Genomic DNA, 23,070 nt, shown 5'->3' on the forward strand with positions numbered 1-23,070 from the left:
TCCCCATGCTTCCTTCATGAAGGCAGGAGTTTTGCTTTTTCAAGGTTCAGCGGCCACACTCCATCCCGCAGCAAACCGGGAGCTGCCCCACTTGCTTCTGAGGAACTTAAAAACATTGAATTTATCTCTTTTTTACTCCCTGTTAACAATTTGCTTCTCACTGAAGAAGAGGTTGGTCTAGATAACCTTTCAAACTCAAGATTTACAGTTCTACTCAAATAGCTCAGATTACGTGATGATAAAAATAATGTTCAGTTGTTTTTATTTTTCAATATTTATTGAGTTCACACGATGACATCTTTTTTCCCTCTTAAAATCCTTATTAAAGAATCAAATGGGTTTGGGAAACCCATTCCACTACTTTTTCCCATATATTCCAAGTTAGTCCACTGGGACTAAAGTAATTAAAAGATTAGTAACTGTAAATCCAGGGAGAGTAAATCCCAGGGCAAAATACCTCAAAAACCAAAATCAGTCAAAAGGAGAAATAAAGTTTAAAACCCATTTATTGCTCACAAACTGCAGTCCCGGGTCGTCTTCCTTTTTCCTCTGCTCTGGAAAAAGCAAAAACCGGCCCTCCCCTCACCTCTCCAGTACAGATAAGCCCTCCTTGCACAGGTAATTACCCACTGATATGAAGATGAACTTCTCTCCACCCATGAGGAGATGCAAATACACTAAAGCCAGGCAAGATACTCTGGAAATGTTACAATTTTACCCACAGTGACAAAGGAAATAGATTTGTTTTTTATTCTCTGTACCTGTTTATTGCATGGGGTACATAAAGGAACCAAATGTTTCCTCCCAAGTGCCTGCCTTAATTAATAATCCCTGCCTAGAGCACTACACTGAGAAAAATTTAGTGCTGCATTTGGCTCATAGAAGGAAAAGTATCATGATCATTTAGTAGTCATTCAAATTAATAGTTGCTGTGAAACAGAGATAGCTTTTTTATCAGCCTGTAAAGATTTCCCTGTTCAGAAAAGCATGTGACTGTAGCATTTATTGATTTTTTTTTCTCAGCCTTTGGTTCTGTTACAAATTAGTTTGATCTAGAGTCCCAGCTATAATAGCCTCTTAGACTAAAATCGCACTTCAATTTATACTCCAAGAATCAGCACGATATCTGGCCGAATGATACTGTCAAAACTGTACACTGTCTCTCAGTAAGATAGAGGGGATTCTCATAGGAGAAAAACTGATGAGAAAAGGTCCTACTTGGTGTTGGAGCCCAGGCTGGGTGCATGTTCTCAGTCTCCTTTGCTGTGGGACCACTGGCAAGTGACAGAATCATCACTTTGTTTTCTGTATCCCTACTCAACAATAACACAAGCACCAACTTATAATACATGCCAGATTATGAATGACAATGACAATATCTGATAAAGTGCATCATGTTCCATGGTAAAAGGTCAACACAGCATCTCTGAAAGGTGGAGGAGTTAGGAAGTGCTGAGGTAGTATTATGAGTCTAGCTGGCTGACCTCCATCTAACTCATAGAATGATATTTTCTTTTAGATTCCTTTTTAATTGAAAGTGTTGGTCATCCCTCTGTTGATAATATTATATGTACACATTTTAAACCCCTAAATACTTTACTCCTTGTTTGGATTTGTTAGGAGATTAACATCTGTGGGAACAAGGTTACCAGAAGAAGGGAGAACCAATTAAAGTTGTTGACTTTTGAGTTTGTTTCCAAGACAAAAAAAAAAAAAAGGTCTTGTAAGATTTCAAGACTTTCTAAATTATTATACTTACTCCCCTTTAGTGTATTGACATTTTGTGTTAATATGAGATGAATATTGACTTACATAAATTATTTAATGGAAAAGCTGGAATTCATTATCACATTGCAAATCTTATTTTAGGGCAGAAACTACAGACACTTAAATTTGACTTTCTCAATCGGCTTTGTTAAATTTGATTTAAATTTAACTTTGCCAATTTGTAGAGAAGGGCACAACCAGGAGGGTACAATGTGGTCTAGGGAAGTGATGCTGATGAGAGCCAGATCTGAGGCTGTGGCAATGGGATGGTCTGGATTCAGGAAATATTTCTGAGGCAGAGGATCAACAGAATTTGGTAGCCATTTATTGGGAGGAGGGGTGGTGGTGGTAGTGGTGGTGGTAAAGGGACAGAGGATTTGAAAAGATGGAGATTTTGACCTTAATAGGCTGGCAGTTGGTCCTAACTGCAGGTATCTCTGGAAGACCCACTTCCCCTAACTATACTGACCTCAGGCATCTTATGTTCCTATCTTCTTGGCCTAGAGATGCAGTTGTCATTCTGTTGGGTGCAGTGGTGAGATAAGCCTGACTTTATTTTTCTCTCGCCAGTGCACCACACAGATATTTAGTGAGCACCTACTATATGTTTGAGTATACTAGTGAGCACCTACTATGTGAGTGCTATGTGTTTTGCATGTCTCACCTCTGAGGATTCAAAGGTAATATGTTGTATGCTTTTGAGGAACTTACGGCCTAACAGGGAGAAACATATGTAAACAGGTGTGATAAAGTGCATATGTTATGACAGAAGGATCTACATCAGTGTTTCTCCACCTCAGCACTATTGGCGTTTTGGAACAGATAATTCTTTGTTCTTGGGGGCTGTCCTGTCATTGTAGGACCTTCAGCAGCATCCCTGGCCCCTGCCCACCAGATGCCAGTAGCACTCCACCCCCAGTTGCCATGACCAAAAGTGTCTCCAGATGTTGCCAAGTGTTCCTTAGAAGCAAAATTGCGCCTGGTTGAGAATCACTGATCTCTATGGTACCATGAAGATACAAAGGAGGGGTAAGTAATTCTATCAGGGTGTCAGATGCAATCTGAGCCATATTATGGTATGGGCAGGCAGTCCTCAGGTGGGCTTTAAGAACTGGGCTTTCCACCTGAGGGAGCAGTACAGAAGAGAACACTCAGATTTGGCAGGTAATCAACAAATTGGTAAAAGAGGAGACAGACAGGTAGGCAGCCAAAGAAATGAAAAGCCTTTTACACCATAGAAGAGAATTTGGATTTTATCTTCTAGGCATCCATTGAAGCATTTTAAGTAAGCAATAAAATGGTCAGATCTGCAATTTAGAAAAGTGACTTTCTAGACAAGGTTGAAGGTGAATTGGAATGGGAAGAGGATCGAGGTAGAGAGACTAGCAAGGAGACTCTGTTCCAGAAATCCAGGTGAAAGGTGGGATATGTTACATATAGATGAAAAGGTGGTGACTCTCAATACTCTGGTCAGAGTAACTGGGTGAATAGGTCTAATGTCCAACTGAGGGAACACAAGAGAAAAATAGATTTTATTTAAAGGTAGGTGGGCACAATAAGTTCAGTGTCAGACATATTGAGCTAGCTGTCTGTAGGATACCTGCCTGCAAGTGCATAGTAGACAATTGAATATTTAGGGTTGAAGCTTAGGACAGATGGTGCTTCTCTGACCAAGATCATGATTTTTTCCCAGCTGACAACTGTGGCAGCAGCCTCCTCTGCAGGGCCCTCAAGACACATGAGCACAGATTCTCCAGCTCACACTCTCTGTTGCTGGCTTGAGCTTTGGACCCTAACCCCTAACTAGTCCTCTACCTTGGCCAGTCAGGTTGGATGCATTATAGGCCTTGAGAGCTCTCTTGGCTCTTTCCTTTAGGACTTAAAAAGCTGATCAGGAAAAAAGAAAAAAGTCAGGTGGCCGGACACTCAGCCCCATTTCCTTAGCCTGCACTCTGGTTTTGACATTACAGTCAAGAGCAGAGAAGGCCTAAGCCAACCACTCCAAATTTCTTCTATCCTGAGCCCCATCCTAGGGCCCACTAAGCCTTTCAGGGATAAGGCTGATCCTTGATTATTAGGAAATCTTGCTCCCCAGCTCAGGAGGTATCCCTGAGTGCCACATGGGAGGGAGGACAGAGAAAACCACTGAAAAAGAACAGCACGTGGAAGCATGATCATGGGCAGCTTTGGCTCCATTGTTCTTCAGTTTAGAATCTCTCTGTTGCCATCATCAATGAGATACTTCCAATTTCTTTTGGCTTGTTTGACCCCAAGGACTCTATTTTCTTTGTTACCCATTTCAGTGTTGTGTTATGGAGGGGACTGAGTGGAGAGAGGGGGAGAGAGAGAGAGAGAGAGGGAGGTTAAGAGAGACAGATACTGAGATCCTAGAGCAGTGCTTCAGTTTTTTCCCATTATTTTTCCCATTATAGCAAATCTAGAAAATGATACTATTTGAATGACATACTGGGGCAAGTGAGGGGATCTGAAGGTATCTGTATAGGGCTTGGTGAAAAATTATATTTTTGATACATAATTATGGCAAGAAATAAAATATAAAATATTAGGGATTAGATATCAGGAAATTAAATTTGTATACAAATAAAATATTTTCAAAATTTAACATTGATCTTGAAATCAGTGGAGGGGGTCAAAAGGGACAAACTTGCAGTTATAAAATAAAGAAATCATTGGGATGTATAGTACAGCATGATGACTGTAGTTAATTATATTGTATTGCATATTTGAAAGTTGCTAAGACAGTATATTTTAAAAGTCCTCATCATAAGAAAAACAATTTTTGTATGTATGGGAACAAAAAATTAGATTTATTGTGGTGATAATTTCCCAATATATACAAATATTGAGTCATTATATACCTGAAACTAATGTTATATGTCGATTAATACCTCTATTAAAAAATTAAGTACTCTAAATAAAAAAAAAAGAATCTTGAGCTTACTTCCACAAATATAAATTTTGCATTTGAAATGGCTACATGAAATTCCTAATCAAGACTTTCTAAAGACAAGCTCTTTAGGTTTTTGTTATTGCTGAGAAATGTATTTACACAATTTTAAAAGTTTTTATATATTTATTTTCCAGCTTTACTGAGATGTAACTGTGTCTTGCCAATGGGTTTCAGCCCCAGGCAAGTTTGCTATGGATTCAATGTGACCAAAGAAACTGACAGCAAAACGTTCTTGGGGTGAAAGGGTTACACCCAACTTTATTTCCAGGTGGCAGGTCAGTCTCTAAAATCCCATTCACTCAGAGTGAGTCTGCATGCAGCAAGCCGGTCTCTGCCTCTGGGCCCCTCTGCCTGCACAGCCGTCCTCTGGGCCTCTGCCCTTGGTGCTGCCACCATGCCAGCCTCTGCTCTCCTGCAGCCTTGCAGCCATGCCACCGTGTCGTGCCCAGAGCACTGGGTGGAGCTCTTTTATATAGAGTCAACAGCAATGTATTGCCCACAGGTGTGCAGTGAGCTAGTCACCCAGGGCCAGGTGAGAATCCTGGCCACAGAAACTCTCATTTTATCCACAAACTGACAAATAAAAATTGTATATACTTGATGTACATTATTTATCTATACATTGTGAAATGATTAAAAAGTTTAAAAATCATTTTTATAGCCACTTAAAAATTTACAACAGTTGAACTTAAAGAATCGATCTTTTCTTTCCTCAACAACTGTAATTTTGATATTTGAGGATGCAAATGGATTCAAATCCAATCAAACTTTCTTGTCAAGACATATTTCAAAATAATGATGAAACCGAGGGAGCTCAACACGTGCATTAGTAAGAGGTCCTAGGGCAGCTAGAGTGGAAGTGGCCATCAGCGCTGGGACCGCTCCCAGCAGGACCCCAGCCTCCTGTGGGCCTCTGTCTGTTCTGTGCAGCCTCCTCACACACGTGGAAGTGGAACTTCATCCGTGGATCTGCAGGTGCCACACTGAGGAGGAAGTAGATCCTTGGGGACCCCCAGATATTTGAGCATATCTATGAGTGGTGAATCGCTCTTGCCTACTTACCTGGAGGCCCTATGGTCATGCCAGCTGAGCCCACTTGGTGCAAGATGCTTTGGGTTGGAGGGCTCCCAGTACCTCTCTTCCCTCCAATCCTTAAGCTGCCCATAGGGGCAGAGAAAAATCAGTGTCAGAGTCACACCTGAATTCTATTCATGGCACATTCAATGGGAAACTGCTTTAGAGCGGAGGTTCTCATTTTAGCATGCATCGGAATCACTTGGAGGGCTTATGAGAACACATTGCTGGACTCCATTCCCCCTTCCCCAAGTCTAGCCCAGTTCCTGATACAGCAGGTCTGGGGTGGGGGGCCTGGGAATTGGCATTTCTAACAGGTTTCCAGGTTGTGCCACTGCTCTGGAACCGTATGTTGAGAACCACTGTCACAGAGGTTAGAAAGAAGTGTTTTCTAAATACTCCATTTAAGGCAGCCCCTTCTCATTTCCTTACCCTGGTTTATTTTTCTTAAGAACACTTAATTACTTAACATTATGTATTACATATTTCTCTGCTTTTTCCTTGTCCTTGGTGAGGTCCAACAGAGTCCCATCTTCTAGAACAGTGCCTGGCACATAGTAGGAGTGTGGATAAAATGAGAGTTCCTGTGGCCAGAATTCTCACCTGGCCCTGGTTGACTACCTCACTGCACACCTGTGGGCAATACATGGCTGTAGACTCTATATAAAGAGCTCTGCCCAGTGCTCTGGGCACGACACGGTGGCAGGGCTTCAAGGCTGCAGGAGAGTAGAGCAGAGGCCAGAGTGGTGGCAGTGCTGAGGAGAGAGGCCCAGAGGACAGCTGTGTGGGACGACTGTGCAGACAGGGGCCCAGAGGCAGAGACTGGCTTGCTGCCTGCAGACTCGCTCCGAGTGAATGGGATTCTAGTGACTGACCTGCCACCTGGAAATAAAGTTGGGTGTAACCTTTTTCACCCCAAGAATGTTTTGCTGTCATTTTCTTTGGTCACACTGAATCTATAGCGAACTTGCCCGGGGCCGAAACCCATTGGCAAGACAAGGAGCTAAAAGATATTTGTTGTTTGGATAAGACTTTCAGAAGATATCAGCCAAAGCTGAAACCATGGAAGTGAAAAAGATTACTCAGGAAGAGGGGTAAGAGTAAAAAAGGAGAAGGGTGAAGGACAGACTCTGGGGTCCATGGACATTTAATGGAATAGCAGAAAACTAGGAGCCAGGCCCAGTGCAGCAGCAGAATAGAAACCCACCAAGGAGAGATTTTTCAGAAAGGAAGGGGGACACCAAGAGTAACTAGCAGAGGTCATCTAAGATGAAAAGATTGGAAAGCCTTTAAGGTTTGTCAATTAGAAGATTTGTCATTGATTTTAGTAAAAGTTAATTTAAGAATAATGTCTGGAGTAGCAGCCTGATTGCTTTGGATTGAATAGTGGATGGTGGACAAAAAAGTGGGAAAAGATGAGTGTGGACTGTTCTTGCAAGGATTTTTCATGAAGGAATGGCAAGAGAGGGACATAGGTCAAAAGTTTTTCTCTTTCCTCCTGTTTGTGCATGTCTGTGTTGTGTGCGTTTGATAAAAGGACCATAAAATAACTTTATGTTATAGGAAAGGAGTCTATAAAAAGATGTTGAATATAGGACTGTGTAATAATAACAAAAGGTCAAGGTCATGGTCCTAGAGGAGCTGGGGAGATAGACTCAACAGTAGGTTGGATGGGTAGGATGGATGGCCCCTCACCTTCCAAGACCAGGAGGAAGGAGGTGAGGGGGCTAGTTTAGAGGCCTGGGCTGAAAGTTGGAGCAAAATCATTTTCTAGTGGTGAAGCAGCAGTGGGTTAGAAGTGTAACTGGGATGGCAAAGGCTTGGAGTAATTGCTGTGGGAAATAGAATGAAACAGTGGCATTGAATGGCTCCAAATTGGGCACAATGTTAAAAAACCTTGGGAGGCAGGAATGCTTAGTTATATCAAGAGCTTCTAACTCACCCACTCCCTATGTTTTTTCAAAAGATTCTCTCACTCTTGTCATGAGGCATATATTAAGCTTCAGAAGCCTTAAAAAAACCCTACAAAAACTCTGTACCAGCTGTTTTCTAAGACAGGAATGCTGATAGGAGCAGCTGCAATTAAACTACACTCTCAGATGCAAGCAGGGCTGGGAGACCAGGTGGAGACATTTAATTACCAGAAGAGAAGTGTGCTCTGGTCACCTTAATAGGCAGTAGGGTGTAAAACACATTGATCTGACTCACAGAGCTTTCTTGTGGTTTATTAATTGTAGGATCCCCCAGGACTGAACAACCCACTAAGTCTTTTTGATTTATGCAACAAAAGCAAACCAACAAGACATAATTCTAGGTCTCAGGAACAGAGGCCTCTCGTGACACATGACTTTTCACCTTAGTCCCCAAACTAAATCAGATTCCAGACCCAGAGCCTCCAGATCATAGTCCAAATATTTTTAAAAGATGCTGCTGAAACACTGTACTTAACTCTTGCAAACCTTCCTCCCAGCCTTTCCCCAGAGGCCTTGTGATCCTTTATGGATAACTGCTCTGGAGAGAAGGAAGTACCCAAACTTTTCAGTGATTATCACTTATTCCATGGTAACATTAATTTCTGGCATCCAGAATGTCACTGGTTGCCATCAACATTCTGAGCTTATAGGGGTTAGGTGATTAATGAATTGACTTCTGACCCAAGTTCACCTTTGGGGAGGGCTAGTAGGACTGAATTCATCCTATGGTTATGTACCCTACTTGCCAAGTGAATAGGTGAAATATGTCATCTTAGCAACTGACAGAATTCCTACATTGGCACATTTGCTTACTAAGGGCTATCCTGGCAGGAAATGCCAAGTGCGGTAATGAAATAATACATCAAAAGCACCATAAATCTGGAGGGTTGAGAAGTGTCACCATCAGTCTTGATAAAATGCCTGGGTAATGGTTCCCACCTCATTCCCATTCACTTCCCAGGTTAGCCACTACGAAAGACTCACAGGTCTTGGAGAATGACAGCACATTATTTTAAGCACAAGCAATTACTGTAATTGTAGCTACTCTTCCAAATGGCATCTCCTTATTGAAACAACTCAAAACAGCCTGACACTTGGTTTGAAGTAATTGATCTGAGATTTAGCTCTATAGCATCTTTGGAAAAAAATTTTTTTTTCACATTATGCACCAATAACTTTCTAGATTCAATCATAAGTTTTAAGCTTTTATTGCCTATTATTGTTATATTCTTGTTCATGTCTATCAGTTTCTTCATTTAAAAATGGGGGTCATAAATGTACTTTTCTCAGAGTAATTGGGAAGAAAATTAATCTATATGCTCAGTATGTGTAATCTTGGATAATTGGGGATGAGAATTTGGGGTAATGCGTTTTTTCAATTCATTGTTCATTTTGCAGGACTCATTCTCAAATTACTTAGTGAGGTGATAAACTTTCTGAATCCCTGCATGTCTGAAAATGTCTTTTCTTTGTCCCACTTGAGTGTTGATTTGGCTGGGTAAAGGATTCCAGTTTCAGCTTTGAAGATACTGCTCCATTGAGAAATCCAATGGCAATCTAATTTCCATTGCTTTATAGGTAACCTATTTCTATATGTAATCTCGTTTCCCTTTCTCCTAGACTTTGTCTAGGATGGGATCTTTTTCATTAGTTATTCTAAAGACTCAGTGGGTCCTTTTAATCTGAAAATTTGTGTTTTTCTTCAAATCTGGAACATTTTCTTCTTTTTTAAACCTTCAACCCTCATCACCATTCTTTGTGTTATTTCCATTTATCATTCAAATATTGGAATGTCTGGATCCATTCTTGTCTCATCATTTTCTTTTTTGTTAATTTCCTATTTAGCCTTGTCCATTGTGCTATAAAGCAGTCCATAAATCTTTTCTGTCTTTTAGGGATCCCTAAATATTTCTAGCTCACTGATGGAATATTTTGTCCCCTAGGGCTTTTTTTTGGGGTGGGGGTGTTTTATGGTATCATGGGATTTTAGATGGAAGATAAGGCAGATGCATGTCCTCTGGTTTCCTTGCCGATTCATATTCCTTGGTTATCTTTTGGTTTGTCTTGTTCCTTTATTTAGATTGTGCATTTTAAGGTAAAAGCCTTAATACTATGTGTCTGTTATATACCCTTTAGACCACTGTTTCTGGTTTTCAAGGACCTTATAAATCTGGTTCATTCCACCTATCCAATAAATACATCTTCTTCTTTAGTTTCCCAGCTCTTTTATCTCCAGGGCATCTAGAATATTCTCCACTCATTCAAGAAACCCTTCTCACCCTATCCTTTCCTGTCTTCTGGAGCCTAAATTGCACCTAGCTCAGCTGTGATTCTCCTCCGAGCATCAGAATTGCATGTAAATCCCCCCTTTCCCCCGCCAATAGATCTAGATCTACCAAATCAGTCTCTGCTGATCAGACCTGGGTATCTTTTTCTCTCCCTTAAATAATCTCCACAGGTGATTATGAGTCACATCCTGAATTAAGAACCTCGAGGTCTCCGTCTCCTCCCGGTTGCCTAGGGCTGGACGGCCCCTGCCCGGGAGGTGGTTGAAGTTCTTGCTCCGCGGCCCCACCTCGCATTTTCCAACCACGTCGGAAGAGGTAGGCGCCGGCGGTCCTAGAGGGCAGCCCACGCTGCCTGGAAACCCCGCCAAGCGGCCCGAAACTGGGGCGGGCCTAGGAGCGGACCTCGGAGAGACCAGTCCTGGCCAACCGTCCCACCGGCCGCGCGCCCTCAGGCTGGAACGCGACGCCCGACTCAGGATGGTGCGCAGGCGCGCGGGGGTCTCTCGGCAACGGCAGCCCCGGCGCGGGGAGAGACCGTTGAGCGGCGGCCAGGTAGGTCAGCCACGCGGGTGCTCCACCTGCCTCCCTCCCCTACCCGTCCCCCCAGTCAGTGGGCCGTTCCGGGGCGGGTGGACCGCACCCCACCAGGCGGTCGCGACAGATGGTGGCCGCCGGGAAGGGGTCCCCTCGCCTGGGCGAAGTGGAGCCGGGGCGGGCCAAGATGGGGTCGTTGATTGGGGTGAGGAAAAAGTGGGGAGCCTCCCGTCGGTTTGGGCTGAAGACGTACGCGGGTGCGAGCGTCTTGGCGCCGTTTCCTAGGTTTGGGGAAGGCGGTTACCAGCCCTGATTCCGAGTCGGGCAGAGATTCAGACACGAAATTTGTAGTGTAGGGTAAAACCCCAAGCAAACCCGGCTTAACGATCCGTTAAAGTGAGCCGGGTACTCGGACTTCACACACATTAGCCAGTGGCACTGATTTCTCGAGAAACACACGCTGGTTCATCTTGAGAGTTTGAATTGTGTGGGAACTTTGCGAGAAGCAAATTTCTGAGAGCCCTGACAATATTGCTTATGTTTTACCACCTTTAAAACTTGCATCTCAGTTTATATTCCACTCTTGGCCCTTTCAAACCTTTCTTTCCTTCCAAGTTCGGTTTGCCTGCTCTTCCTCACGAGCAGTATTTCTATCTTAAATCCTGTAGGGAGCAATGTCTGAACAAGAGCGTATAGGGGAAGGCCTGAGGAAAGAAATACGGTCACTTCTCATGTCCGCCAAAGATGGTTTGACCCCACAGCAGTTGGAAAAGGAGTACCTTTTGATGGTTGGCAACCATTTACCACTCCGAATCCTTGGGTATCGGTCCACTAAGGAGCTAGTGTTGGACATGCCTGATGTCGTCTGTGTGTGTCCCTGTAAGGGTGGTACTGTCATACTGAAAGGTAGGTTTACAATTTGAAAGTCTTAAACTTTGTAAAAATAATCACTTACTAAAGAATTGTTCTAGCAATTATCCTTCACCCCAGACAGGGATTTTTTTATTTTGTTGAGGGTGAGGGGCATCATAGGCACCTTTGAGGTTGTGGGCAGAGTTAAGAGCTTAAACAAAATCAGGAAACCTTTCCCTAGAAAAATGTACATTCACAAAAAACACAGTTTGCATGTGGTTTCAGATTATTTCACTCAAATCAGGAGAAATATAACAATGTGACTTTTTAATTATGAACTCATGTTTTAAATTTCATGAAGTCCCCAAAAAACATAGGGAAGTTTATCTCCAGAGTTTCAGATACTTTAGGAGTCAGTTAACAGTAATGATAACATATGGGGTTTTACCTTTCTCTTCATTTTCTGGTAGAGGAGCTGACAAGTTGTCTAAAATTCAAGATGGGGTGGAACCGCAGATTCACGTTTATCATGCTTCCTAGAAACACAGTTCCTTGGAGAGTTAAAAATCGTCTATGTAAGCCACAGGTGCAAAAGATAAAGAAGGGAGTAAGTTTTCACCTAAATATGATTTCTTTTTTCACACTGCTTTAGCCATTCCAGATGAATCCACCAAAGGAATAGCAAGTTTAGTTGCCAAACAGAGGAGCAGCCATAAGGTTCAAAACTCCTTGCAGAAGAGAAGGGCCAGTGTTTGTTCTGGGCCACGCTCTCGTCCGCTGGTACCTTATCGAGGAGGGGTGCCCCCTGTTCTTCCAGCTGTTGTGAAGAGTGAGTTGAAAGACCTCTTGGCGTTATCTCCTGTTCTCCTTTCTGATTTTGAAAAGGCATTTGCCAAGCGATTTGGGCGAACATTCCAGTATATGCAGTATGGATTCTTCTCTCTGTTTGAAGTGCTGAATGCTGCTTCAGATGTCATTTCTGTAGAGCAGACCAGAGCAGGTTCTTTACTGATGCTAAAGAAGAGCATCTCAGAGGAAAAGAGGAGAGGATGGCTAGCAGGTAAGCATTGTTAGCATTAGTAACTGTTTTGTGGATCAGCAAATTTTGGAGCAGTTGTGGCCCATATGGTGGTATGTAATGGCTAAGCCCCAAAAGTTGGTTGAAATTAAATCATGGCTCTGCCACTTGCCAGCTGATCTCCGCCAAGTTACTTAAATTGTCTAAGCCTTAGTTTCCTAATCTCTAGAATAGGAACAATAATAATTGCTTCTTGGAGTTGTGCTGGGGATTAAAGGATATGAGGTCTGTAAAATGCCTGGCATTTAGAAAGCTTATCAGAAGTGGTAGCTGATCTTTGATATCCTAGCAGACACTGTAGGAATTTATATAGTGTAATGTTAACCACCTTGTTTGTATAGAATTTATGTTGGATTCTCATTGCTATACTATTGACAGTAGCATGAGTAACCCTGTCTTACAGATAAGGAATCCAAAGCTCAGGAGAGTTAAATGACTTTTCCAAAGTTTCATGGCTAGAAAAGTGGTGCAGCTAGGATTAGATACCCAGCTTTTATCTTAAAGGCTCAGAAGACCAATGTGATCATTTGTATAGAGTCTCTCTAGACCCTTGACAATATAGACTTTATACACTGAACCTATTTGGGGAATTCTTTGCCTATTTCAGTGATTAAAATTTTTCTGTTAAATCGTATTTAGGTGAGTATAGATTAACCGTGAGAATGTCATAGGTTTACAAACCAGTATTTAAACTGTGGTGGGAAATATAATTCATTGGGGATATGTTCGAGGTTTTACATGTTCTGGTCAGGGAAGGCTGTGGGGACCACTAAGTGATTTGAATCTAACCCTTACCTGTGTCAGTATTCTTGAGGTGCTCAAGTAGGGAACCTAACATGCTGTTAAACTTACAAGAGGTTGAGTTATGTAAAGCCATTTGCCAACTTTTTGAATAGTGGGGGTGGATATTCTTTCCCAGGGATTGGATTGTTCATGTTTCCCATCTGTAGCTTCCTCTTCCTATCATCAGGATACTTGGGAAGTAACTGGTTTTTTTGGTGAGCTTGATCATAGGGTAAAGAAAGAGCTAGGCCATGGTGAGGTACAATGAGAGATCTTTCATGTATAACAGAATAACACCTCTCCAGTGGTACCCCCTTCCCTACAAATCTTGAAGAAAAAAGTTTATATTCTAGAATAATATCCTTTATTCTGTAGTTCTTTGTTACCCAGCCCTTTTTACTCCCTACTCCCAGTAGTAGATAACAAGGTGGTTATCCAGTTTGAGAAGCATGGTTCTAAGCAGATTCCTTACTTGGATATTTTTGGTCTCCTAACAGGATACGGCTTTTTAGGTATTTACCTATTGAATCTTGCCTCTCTGTAATTATATTCAGGTGGCACTAACTAGCACTTTATATGGCCCCAGACTTTTCAGTAACACTACTTACAATCTCTTGGTTTTCTTCAGTAGATGACTAATCACTTCCACTGTAAATTTTATTGACTTAATATGCAAATGAAGTTTATTTTCCATAATTTCTTGTTCTAAGTTGAGGGCAATTAGCTCTATGTATAGCCATCAGAAAATAACTAGTGACATTTTTCTCTCCTCTTCTTTTATTTACAAAAGGTAAAATTTTTACCCAGCCTTTTAGAATGAAACCAAGGTCATACCCTACAGGCACCCCAGTAGCAAAGGCACAGCCCACTGCAAACATGGAACGACCGAAGCAAATACTGAACATGGAAAAGACTTTTAAGTCAAATGCACTGGAGACTTCAGGGCTGAATCACACTGAAAAATTAAACCAGGTGAGATATCTGAGTTTGGATCCAGTGGTTATTAAGATCTGATGGAAAAACTGACCTTTTAAAATTGAAGTCATTCACTTATTTCAGATTTAACTTAAGCATTTTCTGTGGTTTTGTGGATTAGTAAGAAATGAGAGGTGGCAGTGAGAAAAGAGCACAATTTTATCATCTCCACTGTCTCTACTACCAGTTTTCCCCACTGTCCAGAAGTAGAGTATTCCTGTGAAACCGTTTGTAAGCTGAAATGTAAAGTGAAGAAGCCACTTCATTTTATGTGGGAAGTACCACTACTTTATATGGGAAAATTTTTTAGTGTTCCCAGGCCCAAAAATAACCTTTCCTAGGCTTCCCTGATACCTTATGACACATCTTAGTAACAGATACAAAAAATAGATCAAGATAAAACACAAAATAGATCAAGATAAAACACAGAAGTTCAAGACACAGTTCAAAGTTCCGAAGGCTTGATGCTGAGATGCTGAGTAGGACCTTGGCGGGACCGCTCTCCCAGCTCGGGGGCCATGCTGCCTCTCTGATGGCTTGCTTCAAAGCAACCGCTGAATACCATTTCCTTTTGGTCTTTTTCTGTTGAAAGGGAAACCCTCTTTTGGTATTTTGGGTTGATGAAAACTGGTATTAATATACATCTTTCGTAAAAGTGAAGTGGCAGAACACACACTTTGGAAAAACAGGGTACCTTTGAAGGACTTCGAATAAAAACTTATAATATAGAACCAACAAAGACCTGGTTAAGTTATCAAGATAACAAGTTGAGCTCTGAAAAAGCACATGGAAATTAAATTCAGAACCTATAAGTGCCCTATTTCTATAAATTAAAAAAAATTCAACTTTAGTTACATAATTTACATATAGTAAAATTTACCCGTTTCAGTCATATAGTTTGTTTTGACAAGTGTATCAAGTCATGTAATCATCAAAATGAACATTTCCATCATCCCCAGACAGTTCCTTCATGCTGGTTTTTAGGTGATCTCTTCCTTAAATGCAGCCACAGACTTAGAAACCACTGCTTTCTATAACTATAATTTTGATTTTCCAAGAGTTTCATACAAATGAAATAATGTCTAGCCTTTTGTGTCTAGCTTCTTTAACTTAGCATGATGCTTTTGTAATTCATCAGTGTGTATCAGTAGTTTGTTCCTTTTTCTTGTTGAGTGTCATTCTACTGTATTGCTATACCTCAACTTGTTATCTGTTCTCATTAGGTGATACCTGGGTTATTACTTCTTGTTTAGGGTATTCTGGATAAAGCTACCCTGAACATTTGCATCTACTTTGTATGAACATAGAATTTTGTCTCTGTTGGGTAAATAGCTAGGAATAGGATTTTGGGGTCATACAGAATAAGTGCATGTTTAATTTTATACAAAATTGCTGAACTGTTTTCCAAAATGACTATGATTTTACTTTCTCATGAACTATATTTTAGAGTTCCAGTTGCTTCTTTATTACCATTTTGTATTGTCAGCTTTTAAATTATTAGCCCTTTGAGTGGATGTGTAGTGGTAGTTCATTGTGGTTTTAATTGAAGTTTCTCTAATGATGAATAAATTTGGGCATCTTTTCATGTGCATATTTTCCATTTGTGCGTCTTCTTTGAAATATCTAATATTGAGTTGGAAGAATTGTTTGTATCTACTGGATAGAAGGCCTTTTTCAGAGAAGTGTCTTGCAGGTATTTTCTCCTGGTCTATGCTTGTCTCTTCTTTTCCTTAATCCTGCTTTTGTACAGCAGAAGTCTTTAATTTTGATGGAATCTATTTATATTTTTCTTTTGAGTCTTATCTCTGCCTAATCCAAAGTCACAAAAACGTTCTCCTAGAGGGTTTTGATTTTAGTTCTTAGTCTCTTATCCATTTCAAGTCAATTTTTTTATGGATCAAAGTTTTCTGCATATGAATAGCTAATTATTCCAGCGCTATTTGTTGAAAAACACTCTTTTCCTCACTGAGCTACCTTATTACATTGGCACCTCTGTCAAATCTATTGACCTCATGTATATGCAGGGCTGTTTTGGGAACTCTCTGTTCTGGTCCATTGATCTGCATGGCTGTCCTTTTGCCAATACTACAGTCAATATCTTTTTAAGGCCTGTATGATCTATAGTGAAACTACTTCTCTCATTTCCTAATATTGACAATTTGTCTTTTCTCTTTCATTTTTTCATGATCAGTCTAGCTAAAGATTTAATTTTTTTTCAAACAAGCAGATTTTGATTTTATTGATCTTTCTGTTTTCTATTTCATTTTTTTCCATGCTTATATAAAGTTATTCATAGTCCTACTGCCAAAAGATAGAGCTCACTCCTATTCCTTTCATAGTGATTCCCAAATTTTTAGATTTTTATTTTTCTTGGCATTTCCTGTGCCAGAGAGGACTAATACCTGGCTGTTTATTTTCCACTGTAGGTAAACTGAGTGATTATGCTTGCTAAATTCAGTAAGATTACCATGAACTATCTAACTTGTTGGTATTTTTCATTTTTATCAAAGAAAATCTGTACTCCTAAAAATGATTTTTGCCAAAGGTACCAGTATTTTCTTAATCTAATAGTGTGTTAGTGTATTTTTCTCCACACATTCTGGTTATATAACCTTAGGATTCCATGCGGTTGTTAAAGAATCAAATGTTAATTCTTGAAAGATGCTTAAACACAAAAATATTTTCTCTGACCAAAAAGGTGAACATGGACTGTTTCATATCCATTTTCGTTACAGGCAAACTTGAATTTTTAAAAATGTTTATTAGCTATTTTTATTTATTTTAATGAATTACCTGTTTTCTTCCTTTGCCTATTTTTGTCTGAAGATACGTTCATCTTAATGAATTGGAGAAACTTTGCTGAGTCCATTTTTACTTAACAAAATGAATGAATTTTGACTGTCATCTGCTAGAAATACATTTTTCTAGTTTTTTCCTTTTTTTAAAAATTTTGTTATTATTAATCTAAAATTACATGAAGAACATTATGTTTACTAGGCTCACCCCTTCACCAAGTCCCCCCAACACACCCCATTACAGTCACTGTCCATCAGCGTAGTAAGATGCCGTAGAATCACTACTTGTCTTCTCTGTGTTGCACAGCCCTCCCTGTGGCCCCCCCCGCACATTATAGATGCTAATCGTAATGCCCCCTTTCTTTTTCCCTGCCCTTATCCCTCCCTTCCCACCCATCCTCCCTAGTCCTTTTCCCTTTGTTAACTGTTAGTCCATTCTTGGATTCTGTGCTTCTGCTGCTGTTAAATTCCTTCAGTTTTTCTTTTGTTCTTATACTCCACAGATGAGTGAAATCATTTGGTATTTGTTTTTCTCTGCTTGGCTTATTTCACTGAGCATAATACCCTCTAGCTCCATCCATGTTGTTGCAAATGGTAGGATTTGTTTTCCTATGGCTGAATAATATTCCATTGTGTATATGTACCACATCTTCTTTATCCATTCATCTACTGATGGACACTTAGGTTGCTTCCATTTCTTGGCTATTGTAAATAGTGCTGTGATAAACATAGGGGTGCATCTGTCTTTTTCAAACTGGGCTGCTGCATTCTTAGGGTAAATTCCTAGGAGTGGAATTCCTGGGTCAAATGGTATTTCTATTTTGAGCATTCTGAGGAACCTCCATACTGCTTTCAATGGTTAAACTAGTTTACATTCCCACCAACAGTGTAGGAGGGTTCCCCTTTCTCCACAACCTCGCCAACATTTCTTGTTGTTTGTCTTTTGGATGGTGGCGATCCTTACTGGTGTGAGGTGATATCTCATTGTGGTTTTAATTTGCATTTCTCTGATGACTAGCGATGTGGAGCATCTTTTCATGTGTCTGTTAGCCATCTGAATTTCTTCTTTGGAGAACTGTCCTGCTCTGCCCATTTTTTAATTGGATTATTTGCTTTTTGTTTGTTGAGGTGCGTGAGCTCTTTATATATTCTGGACGTCAAGCCTTTATCGGATGTGTCATTTTCAAAGATATTCTCCCATACTGTAGGGTTCCTTTTTGTTCTATTGATGGTGTCTTTTGCTGTACAGAAGCTTTTCAGCTTGATATAGTCCCACTTGTTCATTTTTGCTTTTGTTTCCCTTGCCTGGGGAGATACGTTCATGAAGAAGTCACTCATGTTTATGTCAAAGAGATTTTTTGCCTATGTTTTTTTCTAAGAGTTTTATGGTTTCATGACTTACATTCAGGTATTTGATCCATTTCTAATTTACTTTTGTGTATGGGGTTGGACAATGGTCCAGTTTCATTCTCTTACATGTAGCTGTCCAGTTTTGCCAGCACCATCTGTTGAAGAGACTGTCATTTCCCCATTGTACATCCATGGCTCCTTTAGCGTATATTAATTGACCATATATGTTTGGGTTAATGTCTGGAATCTCTGTTCTGTTCCACTGGTCTGTGGGTCTGTACTTGTGCCAGTACCAAATTGTCTTGATTACTATGGCTTTGTAGTAGAGCTTGAAGTTGCGAAGTGAGATCCCCCAACATTATTCTTCCTTCTCAGGATTGCTTTGGCTATTCGGGGTCTTTGTTGTTTCCATATGAATTTTTGAACTATGTGTTCCAGTTCATTGAAGAATGTTGTTGGTAATTTGATAGGGATTGCATCAAATCTGTATATTGCTTTGGGCAGGATGGCCATTTTGATGATATTAATTCTTCCTAGCCAAGAGCATGGGATGAGTTTCCATTTGTTAGTGTCCTCTTTAATTTCTCTTAAGAGTGTCTTATAGTTTCCAGGGTATAGGTCTTTCACTTCCTTGGTTAGGTTTATTCCCAGGTATTTTATTCTTTTTGATGCAATTGTGAATGGAATTGTTTTCCTGATTTCTCTTTCTATTATTTCCTTGTTAGTGTATGGGAAAGCCACAGATTTCTGTGTGTTAATTTTGAATCCTGCAATTTTGCTGTATTCCAGTATCAGTTCTAGTAGTTTTGGAGTGGAGTCTTTAGGGTTTTTTATGTACAATATCATGTCATCTGCAAATAGTGACAGTTTAACTTCTTCTTTACCAATCTGGATTCCTTGTAATTCTTTGTTTTGTCTAATTGCCGTGGTGAGGACCTCCAGTACTATGTTGAATAACAGTGGGGAGAGTGGGCATCCCTGTCTTGTTCCCGATCTCAGAGGAAAAGCTTTCAGCTTCTCGCTGTTCAGTATGATGCTGGCTGTGGGTTTATCATATATGGCCTCTATTATGTTGAGGTACTTGCCCTCTATACCCATTTTGTTGAGAGTTTTTATCATGAATGGATGTTGAATTTTGTCAAATGCTTTTTCAGCATCTATGGAGAAGGCCATGTGGTTTTTGTCCTTCTTTTTGTTGATGTGGTGGATGATGTTGATGTATTTTCGAATGTTATACCATCCTTTCATCCCTGGGATGAATCCCACTTGGTCATGGTGTATGATCCTTTTGATGTATTTTTGAATTCGGTTTGCTAATATTTTGTTGAGTATTTTTGCATCTACATTCATCAGGGATATTGGTCTGTAATTTTCTTTTTTGGTGGGGTCTTTGCCTGGTTTTGGTATTAGGGTTATGTTGGCTTCATAGAATGAGTTTGGGAGTATTCCCTCCTCTTCTATTTTTTGGAAAACGTTAAGGAGAATGGGTATTATGTCTTCTCTGTATGTCTGATAAAATTCTATGGTAAATCCCTCTGGCCCAGGGGTTTTGTTCTTGGGTAGTTTTTTGATTACCACTTCAATTTCTTTGCTGGTAATTGGTTTGTTTAGATTTTGTGTTTCTTCCTTAGTCACTCTTGGAAGGTTGTAGTTTTCTAAGAAGTTGTCCATTTCTTCTAGGTTTTCCAGCTTGTTAGCATATAGGTTTTCATAGTAGTCTCTAATAATTCTTTGTATTTCTGTGGGGTCCATCATGATTTTTCCTTTCTCGTTTCTGATTCTGTTGATGTGTGTTGATTCTCTTTTTTCCTTAGTATGTCTGGCTCGAGGCTTATCTATTTTGTTTATTTTTTCAAAGAACCAGCTCTTGGTTTCATTGATTTTTTCTATTGTTTTATTCTTCTCAATTTTATTTATTTCTTCTCTGATCTTTATTATGTCCCTCCTTCTGCTGACTTTAGGCCTCATTTGTTCTTCTTTTTTCCAATTTTGATAATTGTGACATTATACTATTCATTTGAGATTGTTTTTCCTTCTTTAAATATGCCTGGATTGCTATATACTTTCCTCTTAAGACTGGTTCTGCTGCATCCCACAGAAGTTGGTGCTTTGTGTTGTTGTTGTCATTTGTTTCCATATATTGCTTGATCTCTATTTTAATTTGGTCATTGATCCATTGATTATTTAGGAGCATGTTGTTAAGCCTCCACGTGTTTGTGGGCCTTTTTGCTTTCTTTGTACAATTAGTTCTAGTTTTATTCCTTTGTGGTCTGAAAAGTTGGTTGGTAGGATTTCAATCTTTTGGAATTTACTGAGGCTCTTTTTGTGGCCTAGTATGTGGTCTATTCTGGAGAATGTTCCATGTGCACTTGAGGAGAATGTGTATCCTGCTGCTTTTGGGTGAAGTGTTCTGTAGATGTCTTTTAGGTCCATCTGTTCTAGTGTGTTGCTCAGTGCCTCTGTGTCCTTACGTTTTTTTGTTTTGTGGATCTATCCTTTTGAGTGAGTGGTGTGTTGAAGTCTCCTAAAATGAATGCATTGCATTCTATTTCCTCCTTTAGTTCTGTTAGTATTTGTTTCACATATGCTGGTGCTCCTGTGTTGGGTGCATATATATTTATAATGGTTATATCCTCTTGTTGGATTGAGCCCTTTATCATTATGTAATGTCCTTCTTTATCTCTTGTTTCTTTCTTTGAAGTCTATTTTGTCTGATACTAGTACTGCAACACCTGTTTTTTTCTCCCTGCTGTTTGCATGGAATATCTTTTTCTATCCCTTGACTTTTAGTCTGTGCATGTCTTTGGGTTTGTGGTGAGTCTCTTATAAGCAGCATATAGATGGGTCTTGCTTTTTTATCCATTCTGTTACTCTGTGCCTTTTGATTGGTGCATTCAGTCCATTTACATTTAGGGTGATTATTGATAGTGTGTACGTATTGCCATTTCAGGCTTTAGATTTGTGCTTACCAAAGGTTCAAGGTTAGCTTCTTTAGTATCTTACTGCCTAACTTAACTCGCTTATTGAGCTATTATAGATACTGGTGATTCTTTATTTATCTCCTTTCTTATTCCTCCTCCTCCATTCTTTATATGTTGGGTGTTTTATTCTGTGCTCTTTTGTGTTTCCTTTAACTGCTTTTGTGGGTAGTTGATTTTATTTTTTGCCTTTAGTATTTGGTTGGTCTGCTTTCTTTGTGGTGATTTTATTTTCTCTGGTGACATCTGTTTAGTCTTAGGAGTGCTCCCATCTAGAGCAAGCCCTCTAAAATACCCTGTAGAGGTGGTTTGTGGGAGGCAAATTCCCTCAACTTTTGCTTGTCTGAGAATTGTTTAATCCCTCCTTCATATTTAAATGATAATCATGCTGGATACAGTATTCTTGGTTCAAGGCCCTTCTGTTTCATTGCATTAAATATATCATGCCATTCCCTTCTGGCTTGTAAGGTTTCTGTTGAGAAGTCTGATGATAGCCTGATGGGTTTTCCTTTGTAGGTGACCTTTTTCCTCTCTCTAGCTGCCTTTAAAACTCTTTCCTTGTCCTTGATCTTTGCCATTTTAATTATTATGTGTCTTGGTGTTGTCCTCCTTGGGTCCATCCTTTTGGGAGTTCTGTGTAATTCCGTGGTCTGAGTAATTATTTCGTCCCCCAGTTTGGGGAAGTTTTCAGCCATTATTTCTTCAAAGGCACTTTCTATCCCTTTTTCTCTCTCTTCTTCTTCTTGTTCCCCTATAATGCGGATATTATTGTTCCTTTTCGATTGGTCACACATTTCTATTAATATTGTTTCATTCCTGGAGATCCTTTATCTCTCTCTGCGTCAGCTACTATGCGTTCTTGTTCTCTGCTTTCTATTCCATCAATGGCCTCTTGCATCTCATCCATTCTTCTTTTAAGTCCTTCCATAGATTGTTTTATTTCTGTATTCTCCCTCTCTTCTTTGTCCGTTAGCTCTTGTATTTTTCTCTGCATCTCCATCAGCATGGTTATGACCTTTATTTTGAATTCTTTTTTAGGAAGATTAGTTAGGTCTATCTCTCCAAGCTCCTTCTCAGAGGTTGTCTCTGTGATTTTGGTCTGAATCAAATTCTTCTGCTTTTTCATGGTGATAAAGGTAGTTGTGGGGAGCTGACGCATGTGTTGGCTGTGAGAATGTCCGTTCTTGCTATTTTGTGGCCTTCCTCCTGAGAGAACAACGACCCCTAGTGGCTTGTGCTGGGCAGCTGCGTGCAGACAGGATCTCTGATTCTTGCCTGGCCGCAGTGAAAGAATCTCTGCCCTGCTGCTGTGGGCATGGCCAGCCTCAGGCCGCTGCTCCGCTATGGCGGAGCCACGTTGGAGGGGAATTGGTGGGAGGCTATGTATTGCCGTGAGGGGCCTCAGAGCTGCGCTGCTGCCCAGGGGGTTAGGGTGCCTGGAGTTCCCCGGGAATCCCAGCTGCTGGGCCAAGTGTCCTGGGACGCTTCCGTCCAGCTGTGGGGTGCCTGTTCCTTTAAGACTTTCAAAAAGCACTTGCTTTTCTTTGTCCCAGGGGCGCCTGCTGTGGGGACCCGCTCGCAAGTTTTACAGTCCCGTTTCCCTAGTATTCAGCACACCATGCACTGTGTGTCTGTGCTCTGGTGCAGATGGC

The 23,070-nt window shown here is 40.4% G+C and overlaps 1 protein-coding gene across 3 annotated transcripts in view; it reads left to right on the plus strand.

Moving 5' to 3' along the window:
- Positions 1-10,384: 10,384 nt before the first annotated feature.
- TDRD5 (tudor domain containing 5) overlaps positions 10,385-23,070 on the plus strand; it is a 93,625-nt gene continuing 80,939 nt past the window's right edge. For 2 of the 3 annotated variants that reach the window (XM_036905920.2, XM_036905921.2), the window contains exons 1-4: positions 10,385-10,625; positions 11,276-11,513; positions 12,112-12,519; positions 14,111-14,292. In XM_036905920.2, the coding sequence (XP_036761815.2) occupies positions 10,551-10,625; positions 11,276-11,513; positions 12,112-12,519; positions 14,111-14,292 (903 nt within the window). In that variant the 5' untranslated portion in view covers positions 10,385-10,550. The remainder of the gene's footprint in view (positions 10,626-11,275; positions 11,514-12,111; positions 12,520-14,110; positions 14,293-23,070) is intronic. The other variant, XM_036905922.2, reaches the window with a different exon arrangement.

Source organism: Manis pentadactyla, chromosome 9, assembly GCF_030020395.1.
Source record: "Manis pentadactyla isolate mManPen7 chromosome 9, mManPen7.hap1, whole genome shotgun sequence".
In the NCBI taxonomy this organism is placed as follows: domain Eukaryota; kingdom Metazoa; phylum Chordata; class Mammalia; order Pholidota; family Manidae; genus Manis; species Manis pentadactyla.